The 21,453-nt window shown below is 44.0% G+C and overlaps 1 protein-coding gene across 1 annotated transcript; it reads right to left on the bottom strand.

Moving 5' to 3' along the window:
• Nucleotides 1-792: 792 nt before the first annotated feature.
• On the bottom strand, nucleotides 793-19,843 carry LOC144769748 (uncharacterized). The gene is made up of 6 exons (XM_078653929.1): nucleotides 19,727-19,843; nucleotides 18,548-19,054; nucleotides 15,403-15,591; nucleotides 10,521-10,643; nucleotides 3,687-4,096; nucleotides 793-928 (listed from the first exon to the last, which is right to left on the bottom strand). The coding sequence occupies exons 1-5, from the start codon at nucleotides 19,779-19,781 to the stop codon at nucleotides 3,705-3,707; spliced, it is 1,266 nt and encodes a 421-aa protein (XP_078510055.1). The 5' UTR covers nucleotides 19,782-19,843; the 3' UTR covers nucleotides 793-928; nucleotides 3,687-3,704.
• Between the last annotated feature and the right edge of the window lie 1,610 nt (nucleotides 19,844-21,453).

The following is a 21,453-nucleotide window of genomic DNA, read 5'->3' as shown; positions in this document are numbered from 1 at the left end:
GTGTACTATATAGGACATGAGCTGTGCATTAAAAGTATCTCTGTGGGCTCTGGTCTCAGTCATGTCTCCACATCCCACATGCCAAGTAAACTGTAGTGAAATTCATAAAAGCGCACTTGTGCTGTATTGCTAATAAGGAATTCTCTTGTAACTGTATTACAATTTACCAAAACAACGTGTTAAATACAATTATTGTAACAAATGTTTATTGTTTTCATAGAATAACTTATTTCATAAAATTGACTGATAAACATACAAATCAAATGTGAAGCCCTGTGACGTCAGCATCAGTGATCAGAAACCAACCAGTAGTATTTTTGGACGAAGCAGGTAGTTTTTTTTTCCCAGCCTGAACACCACAAACTACACATAGTGGTTATGGAGTCACCACTTCTTTGACTTTCATGCATCACAATCTTCCCCAGGAAGATTCAGAAAGGCCAACGAGTACAAGTATCACAACAAAATCCAAAATGTCTATGCATATATTTGTATTCAATAAACATTATAAGTACAAGTCTACGTTGTCAATTAAAAAAATCAGGCTTTTCAATTAGAAAGATTTGATACTTTTGGAAACTTTGACCGAAAGCCAAACAGTTTGAGCCAAAGATGCTATTTTTCAGTCATCTGGCAGATTTTCCTTGAAGCAAAGGTGAGTATATTTGGTAGTGGGAGGTGGGACAATGGTAGAGGTTGATGTCTGCACCACCAGCATACTGCACGACCAGCTGGCAATATAGGCAACTCAACACTAAGCCAACCCTACATACAGATGTGTTTTACCATCTGCTTTATTATCTGTAGGAATTTTCGACAAAGCATACAATATCAAGAAAACAGGATGCCCATCGACAAAGAAAGGTGCTCTTCATTGCCACAATGGCATATTATGCCCACCAATCTTGACTTTGTTCTTTCTGTTATGCTGAAAAAGAAGAGGGAATGTTTGGTTACCCTGTTGTCCTCAACACGGGTTATTTGTTTTACTAAGAATTTGGTATTTCTTAGTATATATGCTTCTGTAGACCGAAGATTGACATAGTCACATTTTTACTAATATTTATATGTAGTGCTCCTAAGTAGAACCCAACAATGGCGCCAATGTGGCACTATTAAAGTTATTGGCCTGTCACAACAATCACTGTGAAGTCCAGAACCCACCAATCCTATTAGATGTTCTGAAGTGTCCCGCACAGTTGATTGGCTCTGACTTCAAAAGTGGCTTCAAGCATAGAGGACACTTTCCACTGGAGGCTGGTCTGGGAACTGCCAGGTCATGACCTGCAGAGCAGCAAACACTTCACAAGAGTTTATTTACCTGTATCCTACACTGAGCTGGACCACATTCTAATTGTTGAAGTTGAGGTGAACCTGGTGTGTTGCGTGTTGTTGTGGTGTGCTGGGTAATTTACAACTTAGAATGCTGGAGTAAAATGTAGGGTTTGGTTCTGTGAGGATGGGAACAGACACTTATGGTCAGGGCCAAGAGCTGGCCACTCACCTGTCATTTCTGGTGTGTAGTTAGTAATGGGAGTTTCTTCATGGGTCCATGATGGAGGACTAGCAGGGGTGCTTTGTGGACATGGATTGGGTGTTGATGGACTGTATCACATTTAAGGATTCTCTACAGGAGACTGGGAACAAATTTTGTCAGAGACCAGCAGTCAGGAGTGGAGACTAACTGGGCGGACTCTCGTCTACGGAAGGGAGCGCGGTTGTAACACTTGAGGCAGCTGGACCTTGGACCCAAGCATGCTCCCCAGAGTTTGCTTGGGTTTCTACTCACACTGGCATTCTCCACAGGCCATAATGGTGGGCGGTGATGAGATTTGTGTGTCTTATACGTAGCGCACTGGAGTGTGGACAAGTGTGTTCTCCCCAAGTGTGAGGATGTCTGTGACCTCGCATGTTGTACCTCTTTTATCAGAGACCAGATTAGGAATATATAGGGAATCATGTATACATGAGCACTTTAGGCAGAGCAATGAGTCACATGGCATTAAACTGTGTTGAGTGTCCAGGATCCAGGAATCAGATGAGAAGGCACAGGAATCGCTCTTTAAAGCAGCATCAGTATTTGCTTTTACCTGGATTTTTCTACGTGCGTATGTGATTTGTCGACATTTCTAGTGCTGCATAGGTTTAGGGATGGAATGGGACTCAACGATGTGGGGAAAAAGGGCTGTTCCAATGACACAAATTGTAGAAAAAAAATATATATATATTACTTGCTGGTGTATATGAAACTCTAGTAACGTGTTGCTACTGACTGGGTTTGGCAGTGTGTGGCATCAGTATTTGCTTTTACCTGGATTTTCCTACGTGCGTATGTGATTTGTCGACATTTCTAGTGCTGCATAGGTTTAGGGATAGAATGGGACTAAACGATGTGGGGAAAAAGGGCTGTTCCAATGACACAAATTATAGAAAAAGTTATATATATATATATTACTTGCTGGTGTATATGAAACTCTAGTAACGTGTTGCTACATACTGGGTTTGGCAGTGTGGGCAAGAGTGTTTTGATGGTGGTAATTAGGGGAGAACTGTTCTTCAAATTTCGGCCTCAGAGTCCAACTGCCCCCACATCATCTAGAGAATAGAGGTCTTTGAATGTCTTGAGAGAAGCTACTTACCCTACATTTAATATGGAAAGTCTAAGGCATCCATTTAGAGTAGGGCAGTAAGGGGAACTTTGCCATAAACTGGGTTTCTGCTTTGCCCCTTCTCACAGTTCCTCTGCTTCCTTTAGAACTGTGTCCTGCTCAGGTTCACACTGCAGAACATCAGCTGGGTCCACCGTCAGAGATCATTTGCCAGCTCTACAACGTCAGATTGACTGCCCTATTGAGGCTAGGTTTCCGACATATAATTTCTTCTAGGTGGCCACTATGCAGGCTGTCACCAACAGGAACAATTCATAAATGTTCCATAAAGACACAACTGCTGGTGGGGTCTTTTTTAGTGAAAATCCAGTGCAGTGTCAAAGGGGACTCTGGTTTGGAAGCTGTAGCAAGTAATATTAAACTAATAAAAAAGTGCATAAAAAGAAGCCATGATAGTGACAGAGTGGGCACTGAGGTGGGAGTGCTGGTCAATCTAAGTGATGTTTCTGAGGGAGGGAGAAGGGAGATAAGTGGATCAAAACGTCATGCAAAATAGCTGACATGCACAATAAGAAAAGTTGTTTCAGGTGTTAGTTGGTGGGAAACAGGAGCTATGCTGATGAGGGTTCGCCAGAGAGACCAGATGGCCCAAGGTGGGATAGTCCAGGGCATCTTGTGAATGTCTGGATGGTAATGTTAAGTGTCTGCTGCAGGAGAAGCAATTGGTGACATACCACTGCATCTTGTGGGACTCTCTCCAATGGATCACAAGAGCATGGGTTTGACTAAACTAAAGGTTCTTTTGGAAACAAGGTGTGTAAGGGTTGTCTCCTCTGCAAAGTGTCACCTTGAGAGTGCCTCTAACATGAGGTGGAGGTTAGAGGGGGTTAACCGTCCTTTCACATTCAGATAACATAAGCTCTGTAATGAGGAATACGGAAATGGAAGGCCACTCCGTAATATCCTGCATATGTCTGAATGACCCACCGAAGCCACCGAAGCCACGCAGTGTCAAGCAGCCATAAACAGTGTGCCTCTGAACATGAGAGAAGACTTCACTACATTAATTATTCTCACCAGAATTGACGAGATTCGTTATGGACGGCTACTCTTTGTGGGTGGCGGTGGCTGGAATGCTTTCAGGGCAGTTAAGACGGTGTCAATCTTCTGTGCCACGTCCCATGGATCTCCCTTCTTGTTTGCTGGGCAAGCATTGCCTGCATTTGTCAAAATTTGAATGATCTTTGGCTTAGGAATTTTGTTGTCCTTGAGAAGCTTGAGGACAGTCTTCAGGGCCTCCAGACCATCCTCTACCTTCTTCTGGAGGTTATGGAAAGCTTCCTCGACCTTCGCTTGGATCCTATTATTTACGTTCTCCACTTCCTTACTCTTCTCGGGGACCTGTCTCTTGATCTCTGCTGCTATTCCGTTGATCAGGGCATCAAACTGTGCAGGGATGTTGTCCATGGGCGGTGGATGGAAGTCGCCTGGAGGAGACAGACGGTGTGAATCATTAGTAGAAGCAGAGATAGGACAGTGAGCAGGGAGATGTTCACATTCGTACTAACCACAGCCAGACAGTTCCAGGTGAGCGAGAGCACAACTGTAAGAAAAACATTTTTTAAATACTACAAACTTTGTTCTCAGTCTTTGCCTTGAAATGTGGAAGCAAAGAGTGTGTTAATATGTGTCCACCTCTACCTATATCACTGCTGATTCAGTCATGGTGAACAGCATGACCGTGGATATGGTCCAAATGGTCATTGGGCTTGTTCCCCTCTTCTCGAGTCGAGTGAAGTGTTGTTTAATTACTCTACATTGGGTTATTAACATTAACATAGAATCCACAGTAACATTGTATTCTATTGTATTGTAATTGCATTTGTATAGCGCTAACTACCCCTGACGAGGCGCCAAAGCGCTTTTTCGGCGAGTAGCCCGCTACTCCGGGACCGATAGAGGATTAGTGTTGAATTAGTATAGTGAAAAATGCAAGTACATTTTAAGTGGTGGATATGTTAGTCAGTTATTTGGATTCAGAAGGATAGCAAAACGATAGAAGAGGAAAGAAGGTTTGTATTTATATAGCACTTATAACCCCTGATGGGGTGTTGAAGAGCTTTTTTTGGCGAGTAGCATGCTACTCCGGAAACCCATAAAGGATTAGTGGTGAATTAGTATGGTGAAATATGAAAGTAATTTGAGTGATGGATATTAGTCAGTTATTTGGAGTGAGAAGGATAGCGGAGGGATAGAAGGGAAAGAAAGGTTTGCATTCATATAGCGCTTGTTACCCTTGATAGGCTGTTGAAGCCCTTTTCTGATGCGTAGCAGGCTACTCCGGAACCCATAAAGGATTAGTGTTGAAAATTAGTGTAGTGAAATATTAAGTAATTTGAGTAGTGGATATGTTAGTCAGTTAGTTGGATTGAGAAGGTTTGGGGAGGGGTAAAAAAGGAAAAAAGGTTTGTATTTATATAGCGCTTGTAACTCTGATAAGGTGTTGAAACACTTGGCGAGTAGCATGCTACTCTGGAACCCATAAATGATTAGTGGTGAATTAGTATAGTGGAATAGAGGAATTAGAGAAGTGAACATGCTAGTCTGGTATTTTGATTGAAAAGGATAGTGGAGGAATAGAAGAGTGAAGGATTTCTTTTTTAGGTCATAGCAGTAGGAGGTTTTTGGATGAGTAAAAAGGGTTTTTGGAGGGTAAGAGTCAGAGGGAAGAGTTTAGAAAGGTTTGTTCTGGGGGATCGGTACAGTAAAAGAGGTGTCAGAAGATGCAAGGAGGGGTAGAGTAGGAGAGAGTTAAGAAAGGGTTATTTTGGGGAACATAGCAGTGGTATGGCGTTTGGAATAAATGAGAGTGGGTGTAGAGGATATAATGATAGATGTATAGGGGGAGAGATAGGGTAGTGAATTGGAAAGAGTAGTGGAAATAAGTTTGAGATGAGCCAGAAAGTTGGGCTAGAAGATATATTGAGAGAAGTATAGGCTGAGAAATAGGGTAGTGCTTTGGAAATGCTAAATTAGAAGAAAGTGATAAATATAGAGATCCATAAGTACATTAAAAGTATATAGATGCATAAAGGAGGTAAGTATATGCAGATTAAAGATATTGATAGAGGTACAGGATGAAAAATAGGGTAGTGCATTGGATATGCTTTTTCAGGAGAGAAGTAACAGACACACAGATCCAAGTATATGGAAGGTATATAGCTGCACAATCGAAGCAAGTATGTGTAGACCAAAGAATATTTTTTTTTTCATTTGTTTTAGTTTTTATAACAACTTAATTACTGTACATGTTTATACAAAGCAATACACGAAGATAGGCACATATCTATAGTGCAAATCAATGACTATATACAGAGGGAAAAGTACATAGGGTGGGTATTAATGAATGGGAAAATGGGCAGCATTCCTGGCCCTTGTCCCGACCAGTCTCGAAAAGGCTCAAACAGGCACTCACCCTTGTCCTCTCCACCGTTAGCCTTGACGCCCAGGCTGAGATGCCCTAAGCCTTGGCCGTTTATAGCCCTAGAAGTCAGGTGACCCCTTCAACCAATGAGAACCCTAGCCCTAACACTAGCCAATCACAGCACTAGCCCTAAAATCTCGATCTAAAACGAGACGAGGACCTTACAACCAATTTTAGCCCTAGTCGAAGCACCCAATCAGTTTAAAAAACCCTGATCTCTATGTCCAATAGAGGCCCTAGCCCTACCAGTAGTCTCAATCCTAGTCCAAGCAACCAATTGCACAGGAAGCCCTAGTCCCTACTTCAAATAGAAAGCCTTACCCTACTCTTAGTCCCACACCTAGTCCAGCAACCAATCACACCAGAAGCCCTAATCGCTACTTCCAATTAAAGGCCTAACCCTAGCCCTAGTCCCACCCTAGTCCCAACAACTAATAACATAGGAAGCCCTAGTCCCTACTTCCAATAGAAATCCTAACCCTAGCCCTAGTCCCAGCCCTCATCGAATGAATCACAGACCCAGAAACCAATCTGAGCCCTCAAATACGTAACCAATGAGGACATTAATCCTAATCTAATAGAAAGATCAGACACAACCACCAATCAGTGTACACATGTACCAAACAATATCAGACTATATAAGGTCCCAGCTACCTCAGACAAGGTTTGCTGGCCAGGGAGTTGGAAGCTGCTCATCTATTCAGAAATCTCCTAGGAGACAGACTGGCTCAATCCACACTTTGTTAAGGCATCAACAAATTTGTCCTCTAACAACACTATTTGTATAAAACTTTACTCCCTCTCCCTGCCAAAAAAAGAAGTGCACAGTCCCTATTAAACACAGTTTAAACAGCTTACAGCACATTACTGCTGTCTCAGGGGGTAAGGGGGGGGGGGGGCTGGTTTCACTGACTTGTTAACACCAAATGGTCGCTGAGGGTGCACTGCTTGACATACAGGTCTTAGCACAGAGCAAAGGAGTCATTTGGAGGGAAAAAACTGATAATCACGGAGAATGAGAGGGGAAAACCACAGAGTTTGGACTGCAAATCCCACAATTCAACAAGTTAAATGGAAGCAGTCACAGGCAGGAAAAAACACAAGTTTAAACACAAAAATTTGGGATAAATTATAGAGTCACTGGCAAGTTAAAACTACAATTTTAAACTGAACAACCACAGAGAAAGACTGTTAAAGAAATTAAAAAAGAAACAAATAAGATGATGCAATCACAGGTAGGGAAAATCGTTTTTTAAACTTTTTTAGGGAAGAGACCTCACTAGTCTGCCTCCTTACCACTTCCTGGACTCTGCTCACGGCAATCTGGGGCACAGGTAGCCTGCAACTCACAAGATGGAAGAGCAAAATACTGTCACTCACAGTGAAAGCGGATAAAAGTTGAAGTAGCGTGACCCAATGGGATGTAGTGTGAGGAAGCAAAATTTGAATATAAATATGTATATATTTGTAATATGATTTTTGGGGAAAATATGAGACTGATGCGACAATTAAAGAAGTCTCTAGGGCAGACCTTGTTGTAAATTGGCAGAGATCCATGTTAGCATTGAGCTGAAGCCATTTTGTGTTCGGCAGCCATCTAGTCTGCCATGTGCTCACCATGTGCTCTGTCCTTCCTTGCTGTCGTTTACCCTTGTACACTGCTTATAGGCAGACTATATTTAAGCTCTGCTACTCAGCACATGCGCAGAAGACACTGTAACTGTTCACACATGTGTTAGTCTGTAACTGTCAGGGTATTTTTACCGTAATTAGCAAACTGTTAAGCTCCTCCCTACTGTTGACTGTGCGTTTCTGTATGACCTTTTATGTATGTAAACCTTCTCTTCTGTACTTGTACCGCCTTCTTTGGAGCCCCTGTGTGGGTATAAAAGATGCATGTTCCTTTTATTCAGTGTGCTACTTCATACACTACCGACTGGTGTTGTGTAAATGCAGTTCCACCACATGAGATTAATAAAAGTGCTTTGTTTTATATTTCAGTTTCCGTGCCAACTTCTATTCTATTGGTCTGAGGACTTGTGCAGAGAAGGGCGAACCTCTAGCACTGGTAGGCCTAGCTGAGGCTCACCACGACAACCTGAAAAGCTAGACACTCTACATTCATAATACAAGGAGAATGGTACTGCAGTGAGGGGCATATGGAAGTGCCTGCTGGTGCTTTTCTGCCTTCAGTATATAGGTTTTTCCTTTTATTTGATTATTAACTAGCCTATGTATCATGCTATAGAGACGGAGAGATCCCTTTTTACGTGGTCTAGGTCTGTCACAATAGCTGCCAAGTGTTACCAAGCCATATTGTCATACCATTACTTTATTCCTAGCTTTTTAACCAATGGCACATTGGACTTTTCCCATTGTAAGTATTGGCTTTAAAGTCCAAGCTTGCACAGTTCAGTCCTTATCTGCTGCCAGTTTCAATGTGTGTCTGTGCCAATTTACACTGGAAGCTGGCAGGATTGTGTGCCAACAGTGCACTGACCGTGCCCATGCTGAACTTTCCCCATGACTAATACGAGAAGAAAACACTTTAAAATGTGTTTTCAAGTTGCCACACTAACCCCTGTATGATAAGCAGTGTAAATAAAGACAGAAAGAGCATGCTAACAAATAATGCAGACAATTTTTCTCTTGGAAAGGTGGCAACCCTATGCCACAAGATGCACCGTCAGACAAGCTTGCTTCTTTTAGCCTTAGTCATCCATTGTTGGGATTGCTGAGCCAATAATTACAGTGCTTTTTGGCATTTCAGTATGTTTTTGTTTAAAGAAAATGACAAATAAAGTGTAATTATGATTTTGTAATGAGCACGTGGAAGTCCGGTAAGGCAGTATATCCTTAGGCATAAAGCCTTGCCTGAATGAACACGCCAGGAGACTTGTGCATGCGTCATTACTTATTTTCACAAAAAATCACCATTGTGGGTGGGCTTTGGGCAGTGCTGTTTTCAGTCAGCAGCAGTACACAGGCTACCCGTGCACTTTTACTGCTCCCATCACAAGTCCAGGCAGGTAGACCATGTGTCAACGGATGAAATACAACAGCTTCGCTGCAGGCAGTGGTAGAAGTGGGTGGGATCGGAAGGGCACGGTGCGCCCCTACTTTTTTAATTAAACAAAGTCCGTTCCTCTACTTCTTTTTAAAATGCGTCCCAGGACAGCAGGAATGGTCTGAACTTGAAAAATATTACGAGCCCTGTTTGGTGCACATTGAGGATGGCCTCTGAAGTTGCGGGACCTCCTCCCCCTTCCTCTCTGTGGGAAGGGGCCTGCCCAGTAACACCGTAGGAGCCATTTTGCACTGTGGGAGCAATCCAGCAGCATGAGAAAGTGGCTTCCAATGATGCCCCTGCTGCTGCACTGATTTACATCTCATTTAGACGATGCTACCTGCCTGCACCCCACTGTGACTAATACAATTTGTCACATGAGGATGCATTGGTGGCCCCGCCCTCACCCAGACTGACGATGCCACAAGAAAAGGAAGAGGACTCCAGTGTGGAATTTGAGGCAGACTGTTCCCTAACCTTGGCACTTTAAAAAAGATATATTTCTGAGTGATAGGTGAGCTTTAGTCATTGCAGCATCCTATGTTTCTTGACCACTAATAAGGAGATGCAAAGCAAGGTGGCTTCAGAAGCATCGCTGGAGGTCTGCGTACCCAAAGAGGCCTGCCACAAGGGAGTGTATCAGTGCTCACCCTATCATTGTCCATAGGACAAAGCAAATTAAATATATTTTGCTCTTTTTAAATAACTAATGTATTGAGGTTGTATCAGAGACATCTAATGAGGTCTGTAGGGTGGGATGAAAGTAAAACAGATGAGGATACAGATTATATGAAAGAAACGCAAAAAGAGGTAGAGAAAAGACAGTAAAAAGGGTAGTAGAGAGTGACACACATTAGTGATATGGTGAGTTAGAACTACGGAAAAGAGAATGAGACAGGACACCAAATAACAAGGCACTTCGAGAGTGATAGGAGAAACGTAGGTTTTAAAGAGGGAGTGAGGGCGAAAACTGACTGGAGGACAAGTTGTAGAATGGCGAGGGAATGGGGAATGGGAGGAGACACCTGGGAGCATAGGAGGAGAGAAAATAGAGAAAATAAATAACAAATAAATGAGTGGGAGGACCTGTCCTGAAAGAGAGAATTGTATGCAAAGAAGGAGGCCCTTTTCTAGAAGAAAGAACGAGGGAGAATCAGAAGAAGGAATATTCTAGAACGGTAGCACAGAGAAAAATGAGAGAGGTTTTTTATAGTATAGAGAATGGGAAGGTATGGAGAAGAAAGAGAAAAATGTTGGGAGAGACAAAAGTGCAAAGAGCAGGAACAAGTGCTAATGATACTCCCTCTCTTCCTTTCTGCCATTACCATGAGTGACTGACTTCCCCATCAGGTGCTCTTACCAAAGGGAGGGTGGTCTCCTGGCCCCGGCATCATTGGTCCTCCAGACTGGTTGCTAGGAGTAAACAACTTTATAAAGAAGTCCATTGGGCACATATTCACCAAGCCTTCCGTAGAGGAATTATCTGCATATAAAGAAAAAACATGTACATTCCCCATCAGGACATGAGTTTGCTGCACTCAGGAATAATATGTGAAACATAATTGAATGCAACTTTTAGCCGATGATGGGCCGTGTGCTCGTGATGGCAAAGTCCACATCCCTGCTGGTAGCCATCGGCGCCCCGGAGGATCTGTTGAAGTCCTACTGGTTGACATTGGTGATCTGGTTGACCATTGGTCCACAGATGCCATCAGTCATTAAATCGCCTCTGTTCAGAACAAGCCTTGCCTCTACAAGGGCTCTTTAAATGGGGTGGGGCTATTACCTAATTATTAATCTGCTGCATCTTATTTCATCATGTGATGTGTAGAGTTGGTAGGTTATAAAGATAGAGATTATGAAAATGTAGAGGCATATTTATTATACTTTCACACAGCACAACACAGCAAGCCACCTTGTTGCGCCGCGTGAAAGGGCAGGAATTTGCCATTTTTAATAACACACAGCACTTTCCTTTTCTTTCCTTCTCCTGGTGTGCCTTTGACTGCCTAGTGCCAATGGAGGCACCCTTTCAACATGATGCAAAGGGACCTGTGTTGTCGGTAGAATGGTTATTGGGCAGGACAATACACCTTCCCTCACTAAAACAATCCTGAGAAGCATTCTCCTCTTTCTGCGCGAGTTGCAGAATGCAGCACACATCGAAAGAGAAAAAATTAAGGATAAATATATTTCTCCTCAATTACTCCTCCCCTGAGAAGGCGTAGTATTTTGAAACATTTCCTGGTGTAACACTAATGGTAAATCTAGGCATGCTGCAAAATCCATGGGTGGATACGTGTGAACACCCACGCGGCACCCGCAGTGTGCCTCTCTGGGGCAGAGTAACACAAGGCAGCAATTTGCACTGCCTTGCGTTACTCTAGGTTTATCAAGCCATGCAGGGGCGCACAAGGTGGCCTTCCATGGCTTAATAAATCTGACTATAGTGTTGTGTTAAAAAAAATACACTACAAAAGGTCTGAGGGAATTTTATAGACTTGACGCGGATTACATCCCCCTATTCTATTAATCACAAAACAAAACATATAATCTACAGTATGTTTTGTAGCAACTATGGCCCATATTTATCACAAGAGTCGTGCAAGATGGCACAAGGGAAACACAACATTATAATCCGCGGTCTGGAAAACTAGCTGCCAATCTAGATAAATTGCTAGAACAAAGTGCACCAAAAAATGCTCTCAGGCTGAGTGTGACCCAGGCGGATCACGCATAAGTACACAAGTTAGTAAACAGAAAAGAATAAGACCCATTCAGGATTGTTGAACTCCCTTCATTCGCCAAAGTAACCATTGTCATCATCTGGTGTTCCAACTGAACTCTTCTCTGTCCTCACTATTTTTCGAGGAATACTGAGTGAGTTGTGTCCTCTATTGGATCGTTTTGGAGGAAACAGAGAAAACGTAGAGTAAGGTTAGAGCTTGTGTTTAACTTATAGGGATATTTCCAATTAGAAAAGTGTAGTGCAAAAAGAAGAAAAGTGCATAATTAAAATAGGATTCCCAAGAGAGAGAAACATTTGTTATCCTTTTGATACTCTCAATTGTGTTCCTAATTAAAAACCAGTGCAGAGAGAGAGCAGTTCAAAAAAGTCACTGCTCATAAACAGTTGACATGTTTCAGCCAATGGGACAACTGTCCCCGGCTTTCTTCAGGACCTCATGATAAATGTCTTCGCTCCTGCATTGTTTTTTAACGTGAAAGAAATATATATTACATTTTAATTATACATAAAATTTGGGTTTAATATACCCTTGTTTTGTGCTGATCCTCTGTAACTACAAGATGTGCAGGACATCTGTAAAACAATAAGGTTACAATTTCAGTCAAAGTGCATCAAGACTTCGTAGTCAAAACAGGCAGCTTTATACATAGAGAAAACATCACAATGGTATGAAAACTCAAAAAAGTTCACCCGTAGAGTACGAGGACTAGAGCTCACCTCACCCGGCACCAGCTCCAATGAGGCCACATCTAAATAACATCCATCAAGCACCCAATAAGTAAAAAGGATACAAGATTTCATTTAGAAAACACTATCTCGTGTGCATGTATCATCTCGCACATGGATCACTTTCTCATTAGTTGCATGCTTTTGGAAAGAATGTGTATCATTTGAAGTATACACTAGAGTAAATAACACCAATATCATCTAATGGCATGTTGCAGGAATGGCATCTGAATGTACAGCGGTCAGTTGTTCACTTTTCACAAAGGCACCCAATGGAAACATGCGCTAGTCCCAACCAGATATAGTATCTATGTGTCTATTCTTGAACTGTTAATGAGCTAATACAGTGTTGTTATATATCGTATGCACAACCGAGCATTCTCTCGATATATGGAGGTTTATATTATTGCACCAAACGTTAAAAACATGGAACCAGATAAAACCCTCTGATTAATTAATTGGGCACCTTTGTGAAAAGTGAACAACTAACTGCCAAGTTAGAGCATATTAGATACTACGAGGACTGTAATGAAACCGAGACTCTATCCCGGACGTATGACGCTACAACGCGTACCCTTACAACGCGTCCCTTTACGACGCAGTTTTAACAACGCAAGTCGTTACAACGACTTGCTTTGGGGGGGCGCTGATAGTGAATAGTTTAATTTACTATTCCAACACCAGTCCCCGTGGATAGTAGGGAAGGTGTTGGATAGTAAATTAAACTATCCCCTATCCTAGAGCGCCCTCCAGCGAAAGTCGTTTTAACGACTTTCGTTGTTAAAGCTGCGTTGTAACGGTACCACGTTGTACCAGTTACGTTGTAAAGGATGTTTCCCCTCTATCCCTTTCATGTGCAGGACGGACATGTCTAGGAGTTGACTTAGAATTTTTAGAGCCACTTTATGGAGAATAGGATTAGAATGTAAGAATGTTAAACAGATAATACCTTCTGTTTAGACATATAACTATACACATCAGAAGTGAATAGTAATGCTTGTGACTCAGCAATGACCGCCATTTTCTTCTGATGTAAGCACAATTGTATTTGACAATTATGAGAGATAAGAATATTGACTGCTGTTCATTCAGATGCCATTACTGCAACATGCTATTAGATTATATTGGTGTTCTTTACTCTAGTGTATACTTCAAATGATACACATTCTTTCCAAAAGCATGCAACTGAAAGTGATCATGTGCGAGTTGATACATGGACACGAGAAAGTGTTTTTCTAAATGAAATCTTGCATCCTTTTTACTTTTTGCGTGCTTGATGGATGTTATTTAGAGCGGGCCTCATTGACTGGAGCTGGTGCCGGGTGAGGTGAGGTCTAGTCCTCGTACTCTACAGGTGAGCTTTTTTGAGTTTTCCTACCATTGTGATGTTTTCTCCAAGTATAAAGCTGCCTTTTTTGACTAAGAAGTCTTGATGCACTTTGACTGGAGTTATAACCTTATTGTTTTACAGATGTCCTACACATCTTGTAGTTACAGAGGATCGGCACAAAACAACAAGGGTATATCAAACCCAAATTGTAAGTGTAATTAAAATGTAATATATACTTTTTTCAAGTAAAAATAACAATGCAGTAGCGAATAAATTTATGGTGAGATCCTGAAAAAAGCCGGGGACAGCTGTCCCATTGGCTGAAACGTATCGACCATTTATAAGCAGTGACTTTTTTTAACTGCTCTCTCTCTGTACTGGTTTTTACTTAGGAACACAATTGAGAGTTTCAAATGGATAAAAAATGTTTCTCTCTTTTGGGAATCCTATTTTAATTACACACTTTTCTTCTTTTTGAACTGCACTTTTGTAATTGGAAATATCCCTATAAGTTAAACACAAGCTCTAACATTACTCTACGTTTTCTCTGTTTCCTCCGAAACGATCCAAGAGAGGACACAACTCACTCAGTATTCCTCGAAAAATAGTGAGGACAGAGGAGAGTTTGGTTGGAACCCCAGATGATGACAATGGTCACTTCGGTGAATGATGGGATTACAACAATCCTGAATGGGTCTTTTCTGGTGCACTTTGTTCTAGCAATTTATCTAGATTGGCAGCTAGTTTTGCAGACCACGGATTATAGTGTTGTGTTGCCCTTGTGCCACCTTGCGCGACTCAACACTGTGATACATATGGGCCATAGTTGCTTCAAAAAATACTGTGTAAATTTGGCCTCATATATCACCATCCAAAGAGAGAGAGACAGACATAGAAAGAGAGAGATAGAGAGAAAGTCAAAGAGAGACAGAGAGAGGGAAAGAGGGAGGAAGGGAGGGAGGGAGAGAGAGAGAGTTAGAGAGATAGAATGAAAGAGGCGGAAAGAGATAGAGTCTCAGAGAGAAAGAGAGAGAGGGAGACTGAGAGAGAGATGGAGATAGAGAGAGAGATGGACAGAGAGAGAAAGAGACAGAGAGAAAGAGAAAGGGAGAGTGAGAGAGAGGTAGAGGAAGAGGGAGTGAGGGAGCGAGAGACAGTTGGGGGAGACAGAGAGCAAGAGGGAGAGAGAGAGAGAGAGAGATAGAGAGAGAGCGAGAGAGAGAGAGAGAGAGAAGTTGACAGATAAGGAAAGAGAAAGAGATTTGTAAAACATGAGCATGCACTCACAGGAGATGGATGCTTACTCTTGGGAGACCCTTGTTGTGAGTACTCACAGTAGATGTGCCTCTACTCACTGCAGATCAGTATGTACTTACAGGAAGTAACGTGCACTCAGAGGGGAGATGTCTTACTCTAAGTGAATATGTTTGTACTCACAGGAGATGGTTGGCATGCACTTTCCTCCATAGGGGGTCTGGCAGCACTTCATGTTCTTGGCACATTCTGTCGACTGAGAACAGTTCTTCATGGTGCTGGGGTCAGGAAATCCAGAAGGCGGGACCGTAATATTCAGTTTCCTCAGGATGTCTTCTGGGCAAACCTTAGGCCCGTCCGGCTGGGTCACATCTTTAGGGGGAGAAGAGAAGTGCATAGCAAAGCAATAAGGTCACCAGATCACTCCATACCCTCAGAGAACACTTTACATTCTTATTTGTATCTTTAGCAACGTATTGCATTCTGGGAACGTTATTCCTCCTTTATGGTTTTCATTCAGTGTGGACCCTGGCATCCTGATGCCCTCTGGCCCCACCAGTCAGCATCACTGATTTTTACTTCATCCTTTGGTGGGCCATGGCATTCCCGAGCCCTTTGGTCTCACGTGTCTCTTTCACTGTATTTTATGTCATCCTTTAACACCATGGTGGCATTTAACCCCATCAGTCTCTATCTCCGATTTTTCTTCCATCCATTGTATCTTCCTGTTGTTTGAACTTACCATTCTCTGTCAGCTCTATGGGTGATTTTTGTCTGTCATAATGTAATGACCAGTGACATTCTGGTGCTTTTTTAACTTAACATTATCTCTGGGTCATTATTTATTGATACTGTCCCATAGGGCTGCTACTGACCATCCTATGAATATCAAGATAAAAGTATATCATGGACAGAATATCAAGGGACGAAGTATCGAAAGGTACGTGCATGTAGAAAAGCGTAAAAGTACTATTCCTACCTTCTACATACCTGGATAATATATATATTTTCAAGGTACATATATGTGGGGTAATGTATAGAAAATCAATGCTAACCTAGGGGGCACACTATCCCATAGCATCCTGGTGCCCTATGGACTCACTATTCTCTAATGCTGGTTTCTGCTCTTATTACATGGTCGTCTACGAAGCTGTGGAAGCATTCGGCGTCAATCAATCAAGGGCTTGTAAAGCGTGGCTACTCACCCGTGAGGGTCTCAAGGCATCATTACCCTGCGTAGCTATTTTTTTCGCATTCTCTGGCGACCAAGGCAAAATGGTGCCCTTTGGCCTCACCATTCTCTAATGCTGGTTTCTGCTCTTATTACATGGTTGTCTTTGAAGCTGTGGAAGCTTTCGGCATCAATTAATCAATCAATCAAGGGCTTGTAAAGCGTGGCTACTCACCCGTGAGGGTCTCAAGGCATCATTACTCTCCGTGACTATTTTGTCTCATTCAGTGGCGACCAAGGTAAAGTGGTACCTTTTGGACCCACCATCTCTATTGTTTCTTTTTCTCTTATTCTAGTGGGACCCCTGGGAATCCTGGTGGCCTTTGATAACATAATCTATAGAAAATTGTCCTCTCACTCTACGGTGACCCTGTGGTTTTGACATTCTTTACAGCATATTTTTCCCTCATTCAGCGGGGAGCCCTGTCCCACCAGTAACAATGTCTGATTCTTCTCTGCTTCATGGGTAGCGAACAGCATCGCTGTGGCTTGAGGTTCCACCATTCCTTTTTGTTCCTTTTTCACTCATTTTATGGTGACCAAGACATCATGGTGCCTTGTGGACTCACCATCTCTGGTGTTCCCTTTTCTCTATTTCTGGTGAGACCCCAGTGGAGAGGTGTGGTGCAGCGGCCAGGGCAGCTGACTTCGAAGCACAGAGTTCACGGTTTGATCCCCGGATCCGGCAGCAGCTCAGCTCAGCACCATGTGACTCTGGGCAATAGCTCACTTAATTTCCACGACGGCCCGCAGTGCCTGGAGACCCATAAGGGTGAGTAGTTCATGCTTTACAAATACGGATTTATTGTTATTATTAATTCTTATTACCCCCGGCATCCTGATTGTCTTTGATTCCACCACTGTCTATGGATGATTTTTTTCTCATTCTGTTGTGATCCCCTGGAATTCTCATGCCCTCTGTGCCACCACAACCTAAGCCGGATTCTTCTCTGATACATCATGACCAAGGGCGCCTTGGTGGCTTGCCGTTCCACCATTTTCTAGGACTCTCGTCTCTCACTGTACTGTGACCCCTGGCATCAGCACACTGTTTGATCCACAGTAACCTGTTACCCATGGTGCTTACACCCTTAAAGAAGTTACAACAATGTTTCCAGGTTGCCTTTGATCCCGCAACACTCGCCACATAGCTGTTCGCGTCTCATATGTGAATTTTACTCAAAGGTTCCTCTCTGGTATGTCTGGGTGACATGGAGAGTTAGAAGGCCATACCTAGAGAAACACGGGGACACTCAAGGCAAAAGAAGGGCCATCCAGAGAAGCTCACAGCCGAGTCACAAAGTCCCCTCAACAAGGGCTTCTCATAGCGACGCCCCTGGTGTCGCTGCTCCGCTAGACAGGACATTGTCATGGCGTGGGTAGTATTACCATAAAGTGGACCCTACACTGACTTCATATAGAAGTAAATTCATGGCAACTGCCTACAGATGAGGGAGTGAGCAAGCAGCTGCAGACTGATGTTCACATATTCTGCTGTAGCCAGGGACCCCATGGCGGGTTCAGCATCACTGTCTGGAACAGGAAGTCAGTCTTCCACAGGCTGCAGTGGCTTCAGTCTAGAGTGCTAACCTCAGTCTGCACAGCTTTCTACCCTGTGGAAGGATGACTTACTCTTTAGTATGTCTTTCTTGGTGGGGTGGCCTTTTCATCTTCAGGTAGCACAGTGCAATCGTTGAGATAGTCTAGTTATCTGCCTGATGCCACATGAATCCCACTTCTGAGGTATCACCCAACTTCTAAACCAGACTTTTCTGTTCTGTGCCTGAGTGATAGTAGTCCTTGTACTTTTCAATCACCACAATGCTCCCTCTCTGACGCGTCTTATTCGGGTAAGGCTCCTAACTATACAAGAGCCTGTACATATAATGTACTAGTGTCTCTTTGCTACACACGCTCTTTCATGAGTGTCTTTCAATTCACATTCGCTAGAAATAAAATGTAAACAATGAAACCCCTCTCAGTGGGCCTCAGATATAAAATAGCAGGTCTGAGGGAAGCCACCCACCCTACAGGCAGCCCTTCAGTACTGTGTCTCCTCCCCCTTTACCTCTGACTTCCGGCTCCAGGTGTACTCACCTGGGACAAGCGGGATGCACTTCCGGCCACAAGGTAGCGAGCAGCATTTCAGCTCCCCCGAGCAGTCTGCGTTCTGGGTGCAGTTCCTGGCCAATGTGAGATCTGGGAAGCCGGGAGGCATCGGAAATGGTGTGTTTGCAGGTGTCAGCATTCCAGGCGGCATTCCAGGCAGGGACATGAATGGTGGCACCCCAGGAGGTGGCTGGAATGGTGCACCCCCAGGATGTGGCTGGAATGGTGCACTCCCAGGAGGTGGCTGGGATGGTGCACCCCCAGGATGTGGCTGGAATGGTGCACTCCCAGGAGGTGGCTGGGATGGCACACCCCCAGGAGGTGGCTGGAATGGTGCACTCCCAGGAGGTGGCTGGGATGGTGCACCCCCATGAGGTGGCTGGAATGGTGCACTCCCAGGAGGTGGCTGGGATGGCACACCCCCAGGAGGTGGCTGGAATGGTTCGTTCTTTTGTGCTAGCGGGGATGGCGAGCTTGCAGGTGGAAGAGAGGAGCCTGGAAATTAAACAGAGAGAAAGGTGAGACAATCAACATTGGGAAATCTCTTCCTGCCCACTACTACACTCTTCTTTCACCTCGACTTTGTCGCATCTTCTGTTTCTTATTTCCTACGACTTACTTCTTTTTCAACAAAACCTCAACGTCTCTCTCCTCTCTTTTGCTCTCTTCTCTTCCTACTTCACTCCTCTGACCTCCCACTTCTCCCTCTCTTATGCATTTCCTTCACAAATCCTTCACGACTCCTTCCTTCCTGGCTCCATGCATACAATGACTCTTCAATCAATTCCTTTCCATTTACGCCGGGGTTATCTTTCCTGTTTATCACTCCTGCTTCTCAATTTTCAATTTTCTCTTTTCACCACGTTTCCTCCTCGCTCCAGTTATCTCGAGGTTTCCTTTCTTCTCTTTTACGCGCTCATTCCTTCTCCAAAGTCAATGTCTTCCCACTTCCGTCCCCCATCGCCCCCTCTATACCTTTCTGTCTCAGCCTATCCTCACGTCTTCCTCCCTGCCTCGAGCTTACCTCACCATATCCGATGCCCTCTGACCTTTAAACCTTCAACAATTTTACTTCTTCCCTAGGGCAGCGCCTTAACTTTGCCTTCCCACCACCCTAACAGTCACGTGACCTCTCCCTCCTTGTCTCTTCTTCCGGTTCAGACTCACCTGCAGCAGCTGCCAGGCCTGTGGCCACCATCAAGGCCAAGATGAGGGTCTTCATTGTGGCGAATCTGTCCGAGGTCACTGCAGAGGTCAGAGTGCGTCTTGGAGGGGATGGAAGTCTAAAACTCCACTTTCAGTCTGAAGACTCAACGGTTTGCGCCCTTGTATTTATCTGCGGATGATTCCATTGTGGGCTAAGATGGGGGTCATGACGCACCGAAACTAATAATTATCTATTCACGTCATGCCAGGGAACTTGAGCCGACCACGCTCCACGCATGGGAGCGGGCAGGGCTGCCGGGGACGAGTGTCGGACCCCTCCACGGGATAGTTTCCACCTGCGTGACGCAGCGTCTAAGGCAGGATGGGATGTCACGGGCTTGCCAGGAGCTCTGGTCACCCTTTGTCACCGCGCTGGTGCAAAAATGCCCTCTTTTGAGAATATTTCCAGGAACCACCCCCTTTCCATAGTGAGAATTGTGCCTTTCTATGCGTGACACCCGAGCTGTGGCTATTTATAGGTCGCATTAGAAGAGGTCCTTTGTGGCTTCCTACAATCACAGAGAGGCAGGCTCAGACGCACAATACGTAAAGGCAGTTCCCGCCCAGATAGTGTTTCTGATTCTGACTTTGTCCAACAGGCCCCTCTATCTGTGTGTCCACTGGCCCCTGCATCAAGGGCATTGGAATGGCTCTATACTCACAGAGAATAGAGCCATTCCAATGCCCTTGATGCAGGGGCCAGTGGGGCCAGTGGGGTCCCATGCTCCAAAAAGATCCGCCCTTTCTCAGCTCTGTGGACTACTCTATTTAGAGGTGTTGTCCTGTCCTTCGACTCTGCCGGGCCATAATGTGGTCCAAGTCGGTTGAGAGGGAACCCTTTGAGGACATGTAACAAGACCCCAGCCTGACTTTGATGCAACTTGTGCCACTTGGTACTTACCTGTTAACAGTATAAAGATGCGACCACTTTCGTTGCCCATTCGAGAGGTAAATGAGACTTAGATCTGGTGCCACCACCATCCGGGGTGCACGACTATCAGTGCCTTGGGTGAGATCCATCGCTGCACTTTATCACAGCTTCAAGAGCAGAAAGTATGGTGCATACCCACGCGGGTATCCTTGTAGGGAAGGTACAGCCAGTGCTTCATTTGCAAAAACCTAAATGCTGGGGCTCTCGCCAGGAGGCCACCACATCTTGTGCCACAACTTGCCCCTGCCAGTCCTGCCAATGATAGTAACAACGCAAGTACTAACATTCACACACTCCTACAAGTGTGACAATTCGGACTATTTCAGGCCCCCAAATCTATAAGAATGGCTTGGGTGACAGGTAATATTAATTTCTAAAGTATATTGGGTAAATAACTAAGGGGCAGATGTAGGAGCCCACATACCGGTCGGTAACGGCCGATTTCGGCCGTTACCGACCGGTATTTGGGTTTTGCTATGTGGGGGCTGAAAATTACAGAATCTGTATATTTACCGATTCGGTAAAATTACCGATTGAGTAAATTACCGAATCGGTAAATATACCGATTCTGTAATTCCAAATGTAGGTGGCACAGTTTACAGTGCCACAGGCCCTTAGAAATTCGTTATTTACCATGGAATACTTTTCCATGGTAAATAACGAATTCCAGTGTACATGCACATCTGTGCATGTACACCTGTGCCATGTGGCACACAGACATGCCCTAAGGGCATGTCTGTGTGTCACATGGCACACA

The sequence above is a fragment of the Lissotriton helveticus genome, chromosome 7 (genome assembly GCF_964261635.1).
Source record: "Lissotriton helveticus chromosome 7, aLisHel1.1, whole genome shotgun sequence".
Classification (NCBI taxonomy): domain Eukaryota; kingdom Metazoa; phylum Chordata; class Amphibia; order Caudata; family Salamandridae; genus Lissotriton; species Lissotriton helveticus.
The sequence above is the reverse complement of the archived record's forward strand: the minus strand, read 5'-3'. Positions and strand labels throughout refer to the sequence as shown.